The 19068-nt window shown below is 40.9% G+C and overlaps 1 protein-coding gene across 8 annotated transcripts in view; it reads left to right on the forward strand.

Annotated features, from left to right (window-relative positions):
* Positions 1-19068, forward strand: part of pde4d (phosphodiesterase 4D, cAMP-specific) — a 164960-nt gene that overhangs the window by 129038 nt on the left and 16854 nt on the right. For 7 of the 8 annotated variants that reach the window (XM_066644870.1, XM_066644869.1, XM_066644868.1 and 4 more), the window contains 5 exons: positions 13389-13580; positions 14180-14216; positions 14526-14602; positions 15241-15290; positions 18595-18707. In XM_066644870.1, the coding sequence (XP_066500967.1) occupies positions 13389-13580; positions 14180-14216; positions 14526-14602; positions 15241-15290; positions 18595-18707 (469 nt within the window). Of the gene's footprint in view, positions 1-3280; positions 3362-13388; positions 13581-14179; positions 14217-14525; positions 14603-15240; positions 15291-18594; positions 18708-19068 lie in introns of those variants that run through there. The other variant, XM_066644875.1, reaches the window with a different exon arrangement.

The raw sequence follows: 19068 nt of genomic DNA on the forward strand, positions 1-19068 counted from the left end.
TGATTGGAGACTAATATCAACGAACTCCAAACATGGAGCTGGGAATATGTAGGAACTCGATATTGCTCATTTAAAAGTCAGAAAAATGGTTTCCACTTTGAAATTACATTTATTTTTAAGTAATTTAAAATATTATTTTACATACAATTTTACAGAACTATAGAACTGATCCACAGTTCTGCAATCGACACAGTGCTGTTCTCAAGAAAAAAAGAATAAAGCAGAATAAACACTGATAGTAAATAATCTATACCCATAACAAACAAACTAAACATCAAACACGCTTTTTAAACGTGATGCAGAAATGTATTTGTATTTATGTCCGTTATTTGTCTTCATTCTCTTGGTGAATTTGAGATGATATTTCATGGTTGAAGCACTAGGGGGCGATGTTGTATGACACTTTTTGATTGTTGTCTCTAACTTTAAGTATGTACAGTGTTGTTGCACACTCGTTGGCTTTGTATTAAAGTAATATTCATGTGTAAATAATCCCTGATTTTAGAATAAAGTGTTGTTGTGGTTGTTGAGATGAGGCTGCTTTACTAAAGCTGTTTGAGGATATTTCACTACGGGCCTGTTACTCACCCACTGTAGTGGTTTGAAATGAGGGGCTGGTGTTAACCACAGGAAATCCGCTGTAAACACCCTTCACGCTCCTCATGACGCTGGTCAATTACCAGCCAGCATTTCCCTAATGGCTCTGCGTCAGTATTAAAGACTCTTACAGAGACCTGTGAGGCTTAAAGGGTGAGAAATAGAGGTCAGAGGAGGAGATACGGGAAATGCAGTAAGTCAGAACAACAAGGAGTCTATTTAAAAGACGTATCTGTTTTCTTTTGTTAATGTCTGCTTTAGATGTAAACAAAGTCAGAATTTTGCACAGTGCTCAGGATTGGGACCAGACATCTGGCTCTAATCGTTCTCAGACAGAAGACTTTTATAAGAATGGATTCACATTCTCTTCCAGGGATGAGAATTGGGGATGAAATGCAATTTACAATGTTTTACCATCAACACTTTCATATAATAAAAATAAGTTCAAGGAAAAAGAGAAGAGGAAAGTTTTAAGTTATAAGACAATACCACGATGGTAAATAACATCACAACCTCTGAGTTCTCTTCACTGAAGCACATCCCAGGAAACCCCTCTGTTTGGAATTCTGCAGTGGTTTTATGGCTGGACAGTGATTTTATATCAATATATATTTCAAGTTCATGTTTTTTCAAGTTTAAGTTCAAGACGTTTGTCATTCCAGCAGTATACAGTGTTTACAGTACACAGTGAAACGAAATAGCGTTCCTCCAGGACCAAGGTGCTACATAAAACAATACACAACATTAAAGTGCAACTAGTGCAAAGCTAGTGCAAGCATAAAACAGTGCACACACATTAAAGTGCAAAAAGACATGGCTAAGAAAATACAAAACAATATACATACAGTACAGTACAATACAATAATACAAGACAATACCAAAACCATAAGTACCGGGGGGGGCTGAGGGAGAGAGACACTGCAATTTAAAGTGTATTTGTGCTGTAAACGATAACTGGATGTAACCATGATGTCAACAGGACATGTGTAAACAGTACACTCATTTTCAGTATATCATTTTCAGTCCATTAAACCAGTGTTTTGTGAAGGTGTGTGTGCGCTTCTTCAGTCCAGTCTCAGTCTCTAGATGTTCAGGAGTCTGATAGCATGTGGGAAGAAGCTGTTATGGAGTCTGGAGGTGAGGGCTCGAATGCTTCGATACCTTCAATAAACAGTAAACTGCCCAAAATTTTAAAGTTGGTTTAAAAACATTAACATTGACAAAGCTTTGTTTGACTGTGATGTCATGTTCGTTGGCAGTTTTTCTGTGGCTTTTATGTTGTTTGTATCTGTATTGTAATTACATCTCATTGACTGAAATTTAGAAATATATTGTGATATAAATCTTGACCACATCGTCCAGCCCTAAGTGGTTTTGAAAGACAAATGGAATTCATCTGTTTCTACACACTTGTCTCTGATTGGAGATTTTATTTATTTGCTGTAGAAAATGCCCTATCTGTCAGTATGTGGCATTAGTTTTCTGCTAAAAACACAGAATCATCTCAGTTTTCCAGAGCTTTCAACTCTTTAAACCCTTCAATTCTCATAAATATGACTTGTGATATGAATCTCGGAATTTCTTAGTGTTTTTACCCCCCTTCATTTTACTTAAACAGCTCGACAGCTCGCCCTCTGTTTCTCGTCATGAATCTGTCCTGTGCAGCTGGTGTTTGTGTCAGTCTGAGTGTGAAAGTGTGCATGGAATGAGCTGCTGTTGTGTGCTGAGCCTGAAGAACCATATTTTGCTCTGATATATACAACTAATATTAAGGAATGACAAGGACCACTTGACTAGACATGACAAGTCGAGCTGAGAGTGTCTGAACACCAGCCTCAGCAGGGGGTTATAGTTAGATGTATGTACAAAGGGTGTAAAAGTGTCAGTCACACAGCTTAAACTCGAGTAGAGGCCGAAGAAAGTAGTGAATTTTGTACTCACCTTAACACACAGACATTACACAACAGACTTTTTATATAAATAAATGTTTGAGTGAACATCTGTGTCAGCGTTTTAAATAAGTCTTTTGGACCAACATCGATGAATAATAATTTTTATAGTCAGTAAGTAAATAAGTAAACTGTTTTTCTTGATCACATGTGTACAAACTTTAATCTGTACTAAGCTGTTTAGAGTAGTGTGTGTGTGTGTGTGTGTGTGTGTGTGTGGACACTCCACCAGAGTCCCTCTCTGTTACCTGACACCACTGTAGGGTCCTATTGCTCTTAGCAGAGTAACAATACATCTATAAAAATAAAAACACCCTAGAGAGAGAGACTGTGTGTGTGTGAGAGAGAGAGAGAGAGAGAGACTGTGAGTGAAAGAGACTGTGTGAGAAAGAGAGAGACTGTGTGAGAAAGAGAGAGAGACTATGTGAGAAAGAGAGAGAATATTAAAACTGTTGAGAGAAGGAATGAGAATTGTGGACAGAAAGCTGGGGAAAGAAAGAAAATGCGAGAGTTGGTGAAAGGAAAGGGAGAGACCTCCGCCTGGGGAGGTCTTTCCCTCTGTAGTAATAGTGGGCGTGGTGAAAACACTTCAGCTCTACTTGTGTGAGCGTGTGTGGAAGTGAAGGAAGAGCAGAAGAGTGTGTGTGTGAGGTGAGAGGAGATTGGCCTCTTTTTGACCGCTGGAGGGGAAGCAGAGAAAGCATGTGAGGACACACACAAAACACACAGCAGCGGAGGGACAGGCTGGTGGTCATCATGAGCATTATTATGAAGCCTCGCTCGCGCTCCACCAGCTCTCTGAAGAACGCTGAAGGGTAAAGCAATAACTTTTCCATTTCACAGCTTCTGTGTGCGTTGTTTATTTCTTCTTCGTGCTTTCGCTCCAACTTCCTTTACTTTCTGCTGTCAGCATGCAGCTTCTTCCTCACTCTTTTTTATCTTCCCTCTTCCCGCCAGCTGTTTAGATTTCCTTCTGTCTTTTACTGAGTGCTTCCTCCTGCTTCAAGTCTCTACAACGTTCCAGCCGTCCACTCCCCCCCTGGAGTTTGATCCTGGCCTTCACTGCTCACTGTAAAATAATCAAACAGGGCACATATGGGTTTCTTTTGACAGTGGAATGGGTGTAAAATATTAGTGTTGTTCAAACTAAGCTTAGAGTTTTCTTGGTTATGGATACATTAAAGTATTTATCTGAGTTGAATAAAACCAGTTACATTCTTACATGCGCTCTCTCTCTCTCTCTCTCTCTCTCTCCTTGTTATTGGAACATGCACCATCCAGTTTCCACTTGTTAATATTTGATCGTTTTAAAGGTCTTCTGTGGATTCTCCTGTCACTGGACTGTCCTGATAATTAACTCTGTGCCGTGACTTAATCGCTGTTGTTTGACAGCTGCGGACGTACTGAAGGTACACTGTGTAAATGTTGGTGTGAGAAGTTGTGCTCTGTTTTGAACAGCGCTCCTGGGTGCCAGATGTTCCTGTGTGAACCCACTGGGCCTGAATGAGTGCTGTTTACTTGGTACAGGGCGGGTACAGCCTCTACTCCTGTCCCATCTTGTTCCTTATTTTCTTTTGCTTATTATAGTCTCTGAGGTAGGACATGCTGCCATAAGGAAGCTTGCAGTTAGTCACTGTGATTAGTGATGTGTTCAGTGGGATAGTTCAGTGCTTAAGCTTGTGAAAATAATAGTATGATGTTATGCTGTTATGAAACAGAATACTCTTAAGTTTCCAGGACACTGGGGCATGGGCATATTGTGGCCTTATAGGCATTAGGGGTTTCGGAAACGTGTCGTCTTTCTACGAAACACTCGCAGCCCACAGCAATTATTCATGTGTTTGAAAATACCAGTCAGAATACAACAATGTTAAAATATTGGCTAATAGCCCCATACGGCTTAGAGGTAGAGAACTCGTGACTGGATCAGACAGAATCATTTTAGTGCCATGAAAGACATCCAGAAACAGCTAACTTAGCATGACGTGTGCACAGCAAAACAAACTCCTGATGTAAAGTAGAGCAATGCTCAGCAAATACAGAGTAATCTGCTTGTTTTTGGTTCAGCGACAAGGGCTATATCTCACTGTGAAAGGGCTCACAGATGTCCAGGGTTGATTTCTTGCTCCTAGCATTTAGCTTGGAAAAATAAAATCATTAAAGTCTCCCATTGGTCTGAGAAAGGCAGTGCACAGAAACAGAGGCAGTTTGATTTCAATCAGCAGAATTTTGAACTTAAACAGACACTGTTCAGAAGTCTCTCTGTCCTGTCTCACGCCTTGTAGCGTCTGTCACCAACATAATATTTGCAAACTGCTGCCAAAACACTTTGGTACATGTCTGAAAAACTCACATGTTTGTGTTAGTGGTCAACGAATAATAATTAGTAGTCATCAACCCTTAGTTAGAGCGGTAAGGGGTTGTGGTTTTGTTAGCTGCTTGTATATAAGCCAGAGGGTAATGGGTGTGGTACAAAGAGCCCCCCCTCCCCATCTCAAATTTTAGGAATGCTGCATGTCATCACTATCAATAAAGTCTTTGAGCTAAGTAAACATGACTTTGAGGGAATGCTTTTGTGCTTGCTGCATGAGTGTGAAGAGGTCGGGGGTTACGGGCGGGGGGGGCATGACGTTACTGGTTACTCTGTTTGACGCACTGGACAGGCAGAGGGCAGTGGGGAGTGTTTGGGCTGTGGTCTCTGTGGTCAGGTCCACTTTGTGTTACTGCTTTGTCTCCTGCAGTGTCTCTGAAGCTAAATGTATTATCATCTGACCCAACACACTCACCATCATGGCTACAAATGCCAAGACAGAGTTAAAGGCAGATGACTAAAGAGTCAACAAACGATCACAGAAGAGTAGCATTGTTGTCTGAACAAAACCAACTTTGGTGATTTTTCAGATGATGACATAATTTGGTAATAGCAGTGTGGCTGTACATTTTGTGACATTTTTGTAATGGATGGACAGACGTGGTTCAGAAAGTCTTGGGAAATTATACTGTTGTGTTAACTTCCATTGGACGTTCAGAAGGTTTTTTTTTTGACTCCCTGGTGAAGTTACCATTACACAGACACCAGGCTTTGTTCCTGCAGTGACGATAGTTTACTTAGCTCTCATAACATTGAGTTATTTTGGAAAGTGCAGCCGTGTGGGCGTCTGGTATGTGTGGTGCACAGGTGCCAGTGTTTAACTCTGTGTGTGTGAGACACTTCACTTTGGAACACTCTGTTTTATCTCTTTATAAAAAAACACATTAGTGTATAGACTCAGATTACAGTTTAATTTCCCCTTTGAGACTTCATGGTGAGATACAGTAGGAGATGATCATTATATACATCTGTCATACAGCAAAATTAGGCTTAGTTCTTCTCCTAGCTTACAGGTGTAAGTGCTGAGAAGTTACATGGGCCTTTCTTCAAATCCCCATCTCTCAGTAAATAAGGAGGTATCGTGAGTAGCTCAAGGACGTCACTGACTATGTTTACACACAAACGCCTTCTCCATTCTGATAGTGTTCTGAGACTGAGGTGTTTATATTGTACTCTCTGCTCAACAATCTGATGATGATCTCCAAAATTGTACACGTTACCATGACAATGAGCATGTGCACGTGTGTCCAGTCGGAGAAAGAGGAGCTGCAGTGTGTTACTTGGGTTTTCAGTTGCTGTGTGTGGGATTTTGTTTGTTTGTTTCTTTTAACTGCTTTAAAATCATGGCAGACTCAGCAAAACGTGCTTTACATTGATGACGTTGACAGAACTAGGAAGAGGAAGATGTCGCGCCAGGGGTGTCCAAACATTTTTCAAAGGGAGCCAAACTGGATCATATCAAAATTCTTAAGGGCCAGCCTCTCTTTCCAAATATATTATTCATAAATTATAACAGTGTTTTCAAAATATGAAAAACACAAATTTACAAAACAGTTTGTATTTGTTAATTACTGAATTTCATCTTAGAGCATTAACTGCTGCAGAATATCAAAAGAGTTTAAAATCCAACATTTTACTGCCGATACTTGCATCTCCCTTAAAGGCTAAGCACCAGCTATATGAAAGTGTCAAACAAATAAATACAGTGGAATTTGAGTTCCTAACTTGTGTTTATTGATAGTCAGAAAACATGTTATTTCTTACTAATTCAAGGAATAAGGTTAAAAGACCGTTGGTCCCACCCCCCCCCCCCCCCCCCAACGGTGTTCGGAAACTCTAATAGGCGTCTTGCCTGTGACGTAGACGGTGGACAACAACTCTAGAAGCTGCACTTAATTTAATGCAAAATGACGAAAAGGTGTGTTATTTTTGGCTGCAATCATTCAATGTACAGTGGGACATCTGTGAACAAATAGCCCAAAGATCCCAAAATATCCAGAAAATGGACTAAATTTGTCAACTTTAAACAGGCACTTTGGAAAGGACCATCCGCTCACTCTGTTATCCGTAGTGCTCATTTCACTGGCGCTTTTCCAACAGTATGGGCATGTAAGGACACCAACGAAAGGTGTTCAAGAGCCTCTGTAACATGGAGGTAAACAGGGTAAGGACACTCACTTCGCCTGTTTTAGTTGGTGTTAGTTAACGTTAGCTTGACTTGCTAAACTCGGTGTCTCAGATTATACTCGGCTACGTAGCTGCATTACGGAGGTTTATAGTTTATAGTGTCGGATGAATTCGAGTTCGACTTCGATCACATTTACAAGAAATGTAAATTTGAGTTTAGCTTATTGCTGGGCTATTGTCATGAATAATGTTGGTTATTTAGCTAGATACTGTCATAACGGTGTTTTACCGCGGCGTTGTTCAGCTGTTGTCCGCCAGTGACGTCACGGCTGCGTTCAAGAATTTCCGTAGCGAGCTCGGTTTTTTCCGTCAATTTAATAAAATTGTCAGTTTTAAAGCATATTAAGCATGCTATTTTCATTTTAATTCATACTTATATATGTCAGTAACTAAAATAATGTGAAATATTCATGGAGGTCCATTAAGTGGTGCTTAGCCTTTAAAATCGCCAGTTCTCACTGAACTTTGAGGTTTCTTTTGCTGCAGCCATCACCAAATGTTGTTCTGTGAATTAATTTGTTGGCCCAGAGAAATTAATGTTAAAATTGAGCTTAGTTCATTAACACAGGGGTGCAGTATCTTATACATTTGCACACTGCTGCCACCATCAGGTGAAAGGAAAAACTGCCGAGGGGCACTAATGATGTATTCTTAAAAGTGATGCTGCGGGCCAATTAAAATCTTAGTGGGCTGCATTTGGCCCGGGGCCCGGACTTTGCACACCCCTGTCCTAGAACATTCCAAGACACATGAGCTGGCTTCCAGTCACGCCACTGATGACACGAAACATCTGGATGGAAGTGCGGAGAAAAGGCTGATGGGAGAGAGTTGTATTGAGGAATTCGCTGGTTCTGATTTGTAGTAAAATTCTCGTATGGCACCACAGTTATTCATGCTTTGAAGGCGAATTGATGAAAGATTCTCACCCCTTCAGAGCGTATTGTAAGAGCCTCTATTTCAGTAATAATGCTTCAACTCGCGTTATCTCTGACCAGTATGGCCTCTGCTCTTCAATGCAATGGTAAAGTCACTAATTAGACAACTGTGGTCATTCCATTTTATTCATATCTTCCGTGTTTCCCCACGAGATCTAAACAAGGCACTGGAAATTCAGTGAAACTCTCATGGCCATATTCTTCTAACAGCATCTAGTTGATAATGTCAAGTTACCAGTATCTTCATTATGCCCTTGTTTCATTTTCTGCTCTAAAAACAACAGTGGAACACCACTGTTTTATAAGGAGGATCATAGAGAAGAGTAAGCACATGCAGTTAGTGAGAGCCTTAGTGCTGACGAGAAAGCAGAAGAGCTGTTAAATCACGTTAAAGCTGAAGAATATCAACATAAAATGTGATATTGAGTATCAGAGATGATACGAGAAGTGATAAATTAGAATTAAATGTGTGTATGTGGCTGGATGTCCCATAATTTGTTTGATCTGTAGCTTCCATCAAAAATCCCCAAATCATTCAAAGTTGTGCAAAATGCAGATCATTGGATTCTTAAGACATGTGTTTTTGTGAAACACAGTCAGCATTCCCACAACAGGTTTTTTCTATAAAGGTTGCAAAAGCAGCTCTCCATGCAGAACAGTTCACTTTCTAACTCTACATCCTGCCAGTAGTCTTTCGCAACATTTATTTTTGTTTATTTAGTTATTTAGGTCTTTGTTTACTCTCTAACTTACCATCCAAAGCCTGTTTTTTTTTCCCAGAGAATGTCTGCATGTTTTAGGAGTGGTTGTGATGTTGGCTTTGATGATATCTTTAAGGCTGATTGGCTATATCCTCACAGGACATGGCTGTGATCTGACCTAAGAACTTCCTCAAGACAAAGTTACTGGAAACGGAAGATGAAAATATCAAAAACAAAAGCAGTACAAGGACACAGGCTTAAGAAGCTCACTACTACACTTTTGGGTTTGTGTTTTTGCTGTATACAGAGCGTGGCCCCGTGTGGTCAACGTTTTTTTTGAATGTGATTGCCTTATGGATGAGCTAAAAAGGGAGTAGCCAAAAACAGTAGAACTCTCAGAAAGTACAGTCCGCTGAGGTACTTCCAGTTTGCCTAATTCCACTGGCAAGGGTTTGATCAGATGCTAACGAGAGCTGATTTAATGTCAAAGTATTTTCAGATTGGGCCAGATCCAGCAGATAGATATAATATACAGAGGGGTAAATAAATTACAATCCTTTCAGGGGGGTTTTGGCTGGTTTATACATTTTCCCTGCACATATTTCACCAATCCCCACCACCTGGGTTAGGACCGGCCGTACATTTTGGATATTTGTTAAAGGATTTATTTGCCCAATGTCATGAACTGCTTGTGTTTATGAACTACCAACACACCCTGAATGCAGGGGTCTGTAGAATGTGAACCAGGGATTTAAAAATTTTTTTTTTTTTTTTATTTTATTTATTTATTTTTTTTCCTCCTCCTGTTGGCTGTAGTTTTTCAGGCTTTGGATCTTTCATCCTCTCTGTGACAGGCAAACAAGCTAAAGTTTGGTTAGCCTCATTCCAGAGCAAAGAGCTTCTTCTCAGCTTTGAATAGTCTGTTGTTAAGTGTGGTGTGTGTCTAACCCAACAACCTTAACGGCTTTGTTTTCTCCTTGTTACAAATGTATGACTGTCTACATCTGTTATACCCATATGGGTTATCCTTTCTAGGCCAGGTTTGGGCCTCATTCCTGTGACGCAGTTGCAATTTTTACAACTGAATTTTCTCTAAACTTTAACATCTACACTAAGTTCTGAAAGCGTCCTTAAACACGTAACACTAAAGTAATTTAACACACCTCAATAATAAAATAACAACAAAAAAACGGTCGATCCCTGTGTCCTCTTTAGGGGGTGCTGGGTGTAAAAAGTGATTTCATGGTGATGAACAAGAAACAAAAATATATCCCTATATTAAACTTTAACTAAATGTGCTTTGAGAAAATATTTGTGTGTGTGTGTGTGTTTGCTGAGGATTGTGACCACAACCCCAGCCTTTCTTGTGTTCCATTACTTAAGTGTTATATATGAGGCTCAGGGCTTAGGCAGCAACGTAATCCAATATGGACAACATTTTACTAAGTGTACACTGCCTTAGGAGCCATGTGTATATGAGGAGGGAGACATCTCAAGGCAATTACACTAAAGGAACAAACTGTGCTATGTTTTGGGGGAGTGTGTGTGTGTGTGTTTCCCTTTATGAGTAACATAAGCTGAGTTTAAGCATGGAGTGATCCTTGTTTGAGGAACAGATGGAGGCCATCACTTATTGCACTCTTACCAGTGATGATGGAAACAGAGAGAGAGAAAAAACAACACCTTTTGTGATTGGCTGCAACTCAGAACTACCAGTTATTAGTTTTAAAGGTCATGCTGGTGTTTCCTATAATGGCTTAAGCATGGGAGATAAGCATCCTGTAGTTTCTACCAAAATACTGCTGATAAGCATGTATTAAAACATATAATGTCCGTTTTTAACATACGGCAAGAACCCTTGTACAAGTTATGGACTAACACCAGTACCTGGGAAAAAATGATAGATAAATATATTAAAACTAATGCCTTCTCATTCAGCGTGGTGCTTGTATAAAGTTATATATAATCACAGTAAATACAGAAAAACAATAATATAAAAAAGTAGTAGGTGTGAGTGAGTTTGAAGAACAGCGTTTTGTTCAGATTCTCCTTGATCGCATTAGTTTGTTAAATCAACAGCACACATTTATAATGATTATTTATTAACTGGTAAAACTAGGTACTGGATGATAACCTCAAATAACTGCCACAAGGGGAGGTTTGGAAAAAGTTAAACCAACACATTAACACACAGAAAATATCACACTCACGGGAACAATGTTATTTGGTTTTATTGTAATGTTGGGAGTTATTTGTGGTTGTTTGTGACTGTGGCTTATCGTATCATTCACGATAATATTGTTATAATTCTTAAAACGGTTAAAAAAAAAATCAATGTAGTGATAAGTGATATTCTTGCGTGCTTATATAATGGCGTCATGCATTTACCTATAATATGGCATACGTTCTTTACTTGAGTGATTTAGACACAGTGAAGTATGTAGGAAAGTGGCTCTGAGGCAGAGGAACATGATCCAAAAGTAATGGAGTGACTGCAGTAGTGTGGAGGTGGGTTGATTACAAAAATATGAGATGTAAAATAAACCATGGTATTATATAAGGATATATTTAATTAAATATATTATTAATATAACATTTATTTTGTTGCAATAGTTAGTTACTGTTTTGTCATTTCACCAAGAATATCGTTATCGCCAAAATACCCTGAAATATTGTGATATTAATATAGGGCCATATCGCCCACCCCTAATGCAGACAACTCTTTAGTTTGGTTGTGTGAACTGGAATAATTAAGTCAGGAACCTGGCATTCAAGCAATTATTTGATTATATTAATTTAGGATGGATATTATTGTTCTGTTTATTTATGTGTGTATTTTATTACACATGTATGTGTTGTTATAATGTAATTAATTCAGAATTAGAATGAGAGGGAACTGTATAGAAAGGAACTGTTTTGTCCTGTTAGGGTTAGTGTCCTCTCTTACAGTGAACACACAAGTAGCCAAAGATGGGGCCAGCTCTTTCAGTACGTGTGCAGATGGGTGGGGTTATGTAAGACAGTACGGAAGGCTGACACTGAGCTGAGGCTCATGGGAGACGGGTGTAAGACAGTGGCAGGACCAAGGCTTGTACACGTGTTTACAGCAGACAGCTTTGGGTTCTTCAGACGGACCACATTGTTCTCGGTCATAACGGAGAATAAGCTTGTCCATCATCATGTACAACTGATGACAAATGAGTAGCCATACATGCTGCCTCTTTTTGTGTTCTCAGCACTGCTGTGATGCAGATTGTGTTACGCCGGACCGAGCGGATTAGTCAGTATTAGCCGTTAACCGCCTGCTCTGGGCCGGACTCTGTAATCACACTGACCACAGGCCTGAGGTCTGGCAGTGAGGTAAGCGACAGCCCGAGGGACGTAATGCCACGTCACATTCTACGTCAAGCCCAAGGGAATCCCAGGAGCTTTGGGATTGTGCTAATACTCCCAGGGTATTAAGGGTCAGCCCAGGTAGCCGGGGTGAAGGGGATCGCCAAGGAGACGCACGCCAGTGGCAAGGCAGTTGTGTCCTAGGAGGATAAGCCCCACTATTAAACCACCACAAACTCTCTGCCCCTGACGTTCTCCCACTGTGTCTTAGCACACTGGAACCTCACTGGAGCAGTGATAATGTTCTTAATTGTTGCACAAGATGTTAACACAACACCACCATTCTTCCCTAGGTCCTCACCATGTGACACATTGGAGTGTAAGCCTTATAAGTCAAGGAGATCATTAAATGATTATAGGATTTAATGCCGTTTAAGAAATAGGCATTCAGTTCATATCAATCTTATTTTATTTATTTCAAGTATAAGATAAAAAATCAGATTTATAATTGCTCATACATGATCCTTTCCCTTGCACTGGTTAATATCAGTGTGTACCGCAGGCCACTATCAGGCAAACTGAAAAAAATTGTTTATGAAATGATGGCGGGGGGAAGGCACTGCTGTCTAGGGATAACTTTGCTGCCTGTTCAGTGTTTCATAAAGACCTTTTAGATGAGCCAGAATACCGCTTAAAAATGTTATGCGGACTGGTGTGTGTAAAACAGCTTTTTTTCAAAAGTAAACATTGCATTCCAGCACAAAAAACCCAGTCCCAACTGTGAAACACGGGTGTGGCACTGTCGTGTTTTTGGACTGCTTCACTGCCGTTGGATTCACATATTTTGCCTTTGTTTGATGGTGTTGTGAATTTGGGAATATCTCAGAAAATACACTGAAAAATGTCCCCAAACAGAAACTCCACTCAGCAGAAGGTTTACAAAAGAGTAATTGTTGCCCCCCTTCGTTCTAAAGAAAAAAAAACTTTATTTCAACAGACGTCAAGCAGAAACGTCTCTGGGAAGTGTAGCATCATCAGTGGAACCTCCTGTTCACTAAAGGCTACACATATTTAAACTCTGGACACAGCAATTAATGTTCTGAGAGCATAGTCCAGAAAAACTAGGCTTCCCTGGTCCTGTTTTCATTTTCTTGCTGATTTAAGCGTAGGTGATACTAACAAGGGAACATCACATGATAAAGTCTATATGTCACTATGTTTGATCCTGTATTGTGGTTCCTAAACTGCTAAATGTCATGAAGTGTGCACCTCTGCCCACAGCACTAACTGCCTGATGTTTGGTTTTGTATTCCAGTTTTGATGTGGATAATGGCACGTCGTCAGGACGCAGTCCACTGGACCCCATGGCCAGTCCAGGCTCGGGCCTCATCCTGCAGGCCAACTTCGTCCACAGCCAGCGGAGGGAGTCCTTCCTGTACCGCTCGGACAGTGACTATGACCTCTCACCAAAGTCTATGTCAAGAAACTCCTCCATCGCCAGCGACATGTGAGTTTGACCTTTTCTCACGCTTTTTGAGTCTTGAGGATATCAGGGATCCAGAATGACATCATAAAGCCAGAAAGAATTGATATTACAATTGTTTTTAGGCAGCACAGTGGCACAACAGGTAGTGTCAATGTCGCGTCTCCAGGGTCCTAAAACCCTGCCTCTTGTGACATGTCTGCGTGGGTTTCCTCCCACATGCTTGTACGTGGTTTGGTTATTCAAGAGTGAACATAGGTGTCAGTGTGGGAGAGACTGGGTGAGTAGTGCTGTGTCCTGTGATGGACTAGCACCCTGTTCAGGGTGTGTTTGTGCATTGTGCCCAGGGATACGGGGGTGGCTGCGGACTAGCGACCCTGATTAGGAGAAAGACTTTGCAGAATGTGAATGATGGAATAAATGTAATTTATCCAATTTCCTTGACATTAGAACTATGCTTTTGATTTTATTGCTTCCTCGTCTGTTGTCCTTCATAGAAAACATGAAAGCGTTCCACATACCCGATGTTTGTGCTGTGACATTATGCTTAAACAAAAGCATTATTTTTACATTGAGCAGAGCCATTATCTGTCTAACTCGGCCTGTTTTCTCTCTTTCTGTAGACATGGAGATGACATGATAGTTACCCCTTTTGCACAGGTGAGCCAGTTCCATACTTGTTTGTCAAATACTGCCAAGCAGTTTTCTTCCTTTTTTGGCCTTTGTTTTCATATTTATCCTGGGTCTGGTTTTAGCTTGGAAAAATCTGCTGGCCGAACAACAGTGTTTAATTCATCTCTCTTTCCGAAAGAATGACGACTGCCCCTGCTTTATTTTATTTGTTTATTTATTTATTTTAGTTCACATACGATCATGGATTAGCAGAATACATGCTTAGAACCATAGCCATCTTTTAGCTGTAAAGCCCTATTTATAGCCCATTGACTGATGTCATGTCCTTCTCTCCAGGTCCTGGCTAGCTTAAGAACTGTACGGAATAATTTCTCAGCGTTGACAAATGTACAGCAAGAAAGATCCTCCAACAAGTAAGTGAATCAGTTCATTGATCACTCAGTGTTCTGCGTTTCTTTCTCCGAGAGAAACATGTCACACGGTTCCACTTGTACGTTTAATAATTACTGAGTTAAACGACAGAGAATGTGAAATGTTTATGTTAAAAGTGCTGCACCAGAGCCAGACCCCTGCTGCTGGTGGACTTGGTTCTAATTCTGGTAAACACTCTTTAAAGAACCCGCTTTTCTTTGTTGTCCCACTGTTTCCAAGTGAATCTAAGCGTGTTCAAAACGTCAACTGTAACATTGTGTTAGATTTGAATAATCAGCTACAGTTTACGATATTCACTGTGAGCAAGAAGATAAAAGTGCCGTGGTTAAATCTGACGATTATTTGGTTGTGCATCATTTGTAACCATTTATATCAATTGACACAGTTATATATTTGAAAGCATATACACGGGAATCAATAGTTTGTCAGTTAATCTGCTTCAGGCTCGACTCTTATATTTAGTAGTAATATAAAAGAATATGTAAGTCTTATTTAATTTAAGTAAATCCTGTTTATTTATGAAAATTAATTATTAGGCAAAGCAGTGGTGATGTGCCTCTGTGCCATTTGTACACACTTCTGCTGAAAACATTTTAATTCTTTTCATTCTTTTTATCAGGAGATCACCCATGTGTAACCCTCCACCCATTACAAAGACCTCCTACACAGGTACAGTATCTTTGCCTATTGTTCTGTCATGTTTCCTGTGTGTGTGTGTGTGTGTGTGTGTGTGTGTGTGTGTGTGTTTATGGGAGGTCAGGGGTTGTAAGACAGGCTTTGGTGTGTGTTACATAGTGGTTGGGATGTATTGTTAAGAAACCGCTCTGGGTATTAAGCCAAAATGAAAGGAATGTTATCATTGTTCCTGATTAGACGCATGGTGCCTTCGTTTTAGATGCTTCAGGGAGGAGCACAAGCGCTGAATTTCATGCTTTATTTACTGTAAATACAGAATTGCCTCCGGGAGCTTATCACTGCAATCTACAATAGTGGCCAAATGCACCTAGACGTCTTGACTATTTCAGGCTCCTCATTGTGGCTTGTTGCCATGACGTTTTGGTTTATTTTTTATTTTATTTTTATTTATTTATTTATTTATTTATTTATTATTTTTTGGAGTTTCTCCTCTTTCACTTTAATGCAGGAGAATTTCACCAAACTCAAAACAACACATGAGCTCCCATTTCTACAAGATACACATACAACATGAAAAACTGTCAACGGAATGCATTCTTTTTTAACATTGGAATCAGATGATACTGATAGAGTTCATGTCAATTCTTGTCACAACTCTTAGTCTATATATAAATTGAGAGGCAAGGAATGAGTGCTTGCATTTCACTTCTTCATTTTCTGTTCTCTCAGACTGAATCTGGCCAGCTCTGTTTCCAGATTTCTAGTCAGTCTGGTTGAGAACTGTGTCTAGAATAGGGTAGAAATTAGAAAAGATTTTTTCAATGCCTTCCAATATCTGTTTAGCTGACTTTCACCGATTGCCTTTAGCCCATGTTTAAACGTTTTTTTACATATGTATGACTTGTAAAACAGATGTAAAATGCCACCTGAGACGACAGGACAGATGCTATGATAAGGGATGGTTGTCCGAAGACAAATGCTGCCTTTATATTGATTACCTTCCTTTCTTCAGACTGTTTCTAGTACAGGCTGTAATCTGGACACACATTAAACATCTTGAAAGAAAAAAAGCAGATTTGGCTTTTAACGTGTCTGCATTGTAAGAGGTAATTGGAGACATCATCCTGATGACACCTAAAACCTGGAGATTGATGTCTCTTGATAAGAATATAAGGTGTAAAAAGCTGCACAGAACAGCATTTACGCACATAGACCATGCATTTTAATATTGACCCATTGGGGACCCCCCAAATTGTATTAACCAAATGCTATTCATTTGTATTTATTTATAACTCAAGCTGCCAACGCCCAATACTAGAGAAATGCATATTAGAAAATGTACAGTTAGAAAAATGTTCTCTTTCACTTGTAATTGTAATGTTATTGTCAGAGATGGAGGGTAATAATGTATTTTTCTGTCATATACCAAGTAAGTGTAATACTGATAGTCAGGAGCCAACCAGCTGACAGTGTAGACAAACTGCCAGTCCAGTCTGATGATCCAGTCCAGGATTTCCCAGCAACCCTCTGTCTGTGCAGCCAGTGGCCTCGCTTGGGCTGGTGTCTGATGTCGCGCTAAGCATGAGAAGAATGCCATTGACGTCAGTGCAGTCCCTTTCAGAAAGCGGCACCCCGTCCCGCCGTAACTGAGAGAGAGGGAGAGAGACAGACAGACACAGAGAGAGAGAGAGAGAGGGATGGAAATAGATATACTAACAGACAGAGACAAAGAGACAAAGACTGAGAGGAAGGAAGGAGGGAAGAAAGAAAGTGACGGGCTGAATGACAGGGATAATGTGAGCTTTGTTAGATGAGTGTACATTTGGCATATGTGGCTCATATCTCAGGTTAGTAACGTATATTTATTGAGCAAATCCCCCTCATTTTCACATGCACTGACGCACATAACCTCACCATACATTACATGAGGAAACATCACTCCAAAAAACTTCCACTGCAACTGAGCTCTAAATATCAGTTTGGAGTTATGGCTCTAAACCAGTTTCATTTGACCTTAGCAGAAGATTAAATTCACAAAGCCACACAGCAATTTGCCAGCGTTAAATCAAAACAGTTTGTAGTGAATTAAAGCTGTGAGGGTTGAAATGAAACTCTCAAGTATTGGTTTATCACTGGCAAATTTGCTGTGCAGTTCCATATTGGGAAAGTATGTGAGATGCAAATATGACAGCAGTGATAGGTCATTCCATTTTGACATGTGCAAAGAGACAGAGGGGGAAAAACACCCAAAAACAGATGTAAATGAATCAGTAACCAGCTCAAACATGACAATACATTTTACAATAATACACTGATTTTTGAAATTGGAAATGACGTGGAGAAGTGGAAGTGAATGGAGCCAGTGCTTGCCTTCCTCTGCTGTTAGAACCATAGACAGCGCTATACAGGTCCAGTTCCTGATCCTCTGTGCTGTGTTTCCAGTTCATGTTTTGTGTGCAGCTCCTTTTCCACGGTGCAGCGCTGGCAGCCTTCAGGCTTCTGTTTCAGGGGGAAAACTCGGCTCACGTTCGGCCAGCGACGCGCCACAGCTGCCCCCCGCACACGCTGGACATCACACACACTTGCACACGAAGCTCATAGCCTTGTCCTCTACTGTGTGTGTGTGATTTGTGTGACTCTTCATCCTGTGACACTGCTGGCTGGTGGAACACTACAGACAGAGGAGAGCCCAGTCATCTGTTGGCGTCAGCCCTCCATATGCCGAGTGTGTGTGAGCGTACATGTGTGTGCGGTTTAAACATCATGCCTGTAGCTGCTGTTTTGGGCCATATGTGAAGCTGGGAAATCCTCTGGATGTAGCGCTGGGCAGAGATGGGCCTGCCCACAGCAACACTGCTGCTGACCATGCTCCAGCACTGGAACTCTGTCTCTGCGCTGGACAGCACGCTGGACCTGAGATCACTGGATAAATATCCTCAAGGCGCTCATTCTCAGTCTGTGTGAGTGTGTGTGTACGTGTGTGAGAATGTGTCCCCCATCCTTCTGCGTATCCATGTGTGGCCCCTTTATGTGTTATGTTTAGGGATATACTCTTCTCTTCCTGACCACAGTCAGTGGCTTTTTTGCAGCACTGCTGGGATTACCATTTCACAGGGACTTGCTCAAGCTTATATTTTCCTGGAGATCTTTGGCTCATTTTAGGAGCCCACTGACGTTCACTGTGGAGGGTCTCAGCACAGCATGAAGAACCACCCATGCGTCCAGTCGGGACACCCCAACATGGCGGTCTACAGCAGTTTGGGCCCTCTGCTGGGGGCCTCAGCTAGTCCATTGAAGCGCCTCAAAGCTGACCCCTCACTGCCCTCTCTCCCCACAGAGGAGGCCTACCAGAAGCTGGCCACCGAGACACTGGAAGAGCTGGACTGGTGTCTGGACCAGCTGGAGACCCTGCAGACCAGGCACTCTGTCAGCGAGATGGCCTCCAACAAGGTGAGACTGACAGCTTTCCATTATTTATTGGGGTGCAGAAACATAAGTAGCATGTTACTATTTGCAGCCTTGATGTTTAGATTTGAATGATGTTTGGTGACTTGTTTATTGTATTGTCAAAGATGACACAGACGTTACAGTCTAGTGGATAATATTACTGCTCTCTGTGTGTCAGATTGGGGTTCCGTTCTGACCCTAACTTGTACGCTACGCCACACAAGTCAGTGTCCTTGGGCAAGACTCCTAACACTGCATTAGCCGACCTGAAAGTGGAAATCTGCCAAATGCTCTGGAAGTCTGCACCGTATACATTTGGCTGTGTTTTCAACCCAAAATAAATAATCACTGCATTGCTCTGGAA

Source organism: Hoplias malabaricus, chromosome 14 (genome assembly GCF_029633855.1).
Source record: "Hoplias malabaricus isolate fHopMal1 chromosome 14, fHopMal1.hap1, whole genome shotgun sequence".
NCBI classification, from domain to species: domain Eukaryota; kingdom Metazoa; phylum Chordata; class Actinopteri; order Characiformes; family Erythrinidae; genus Hoplias; species Hoplias malabaricus.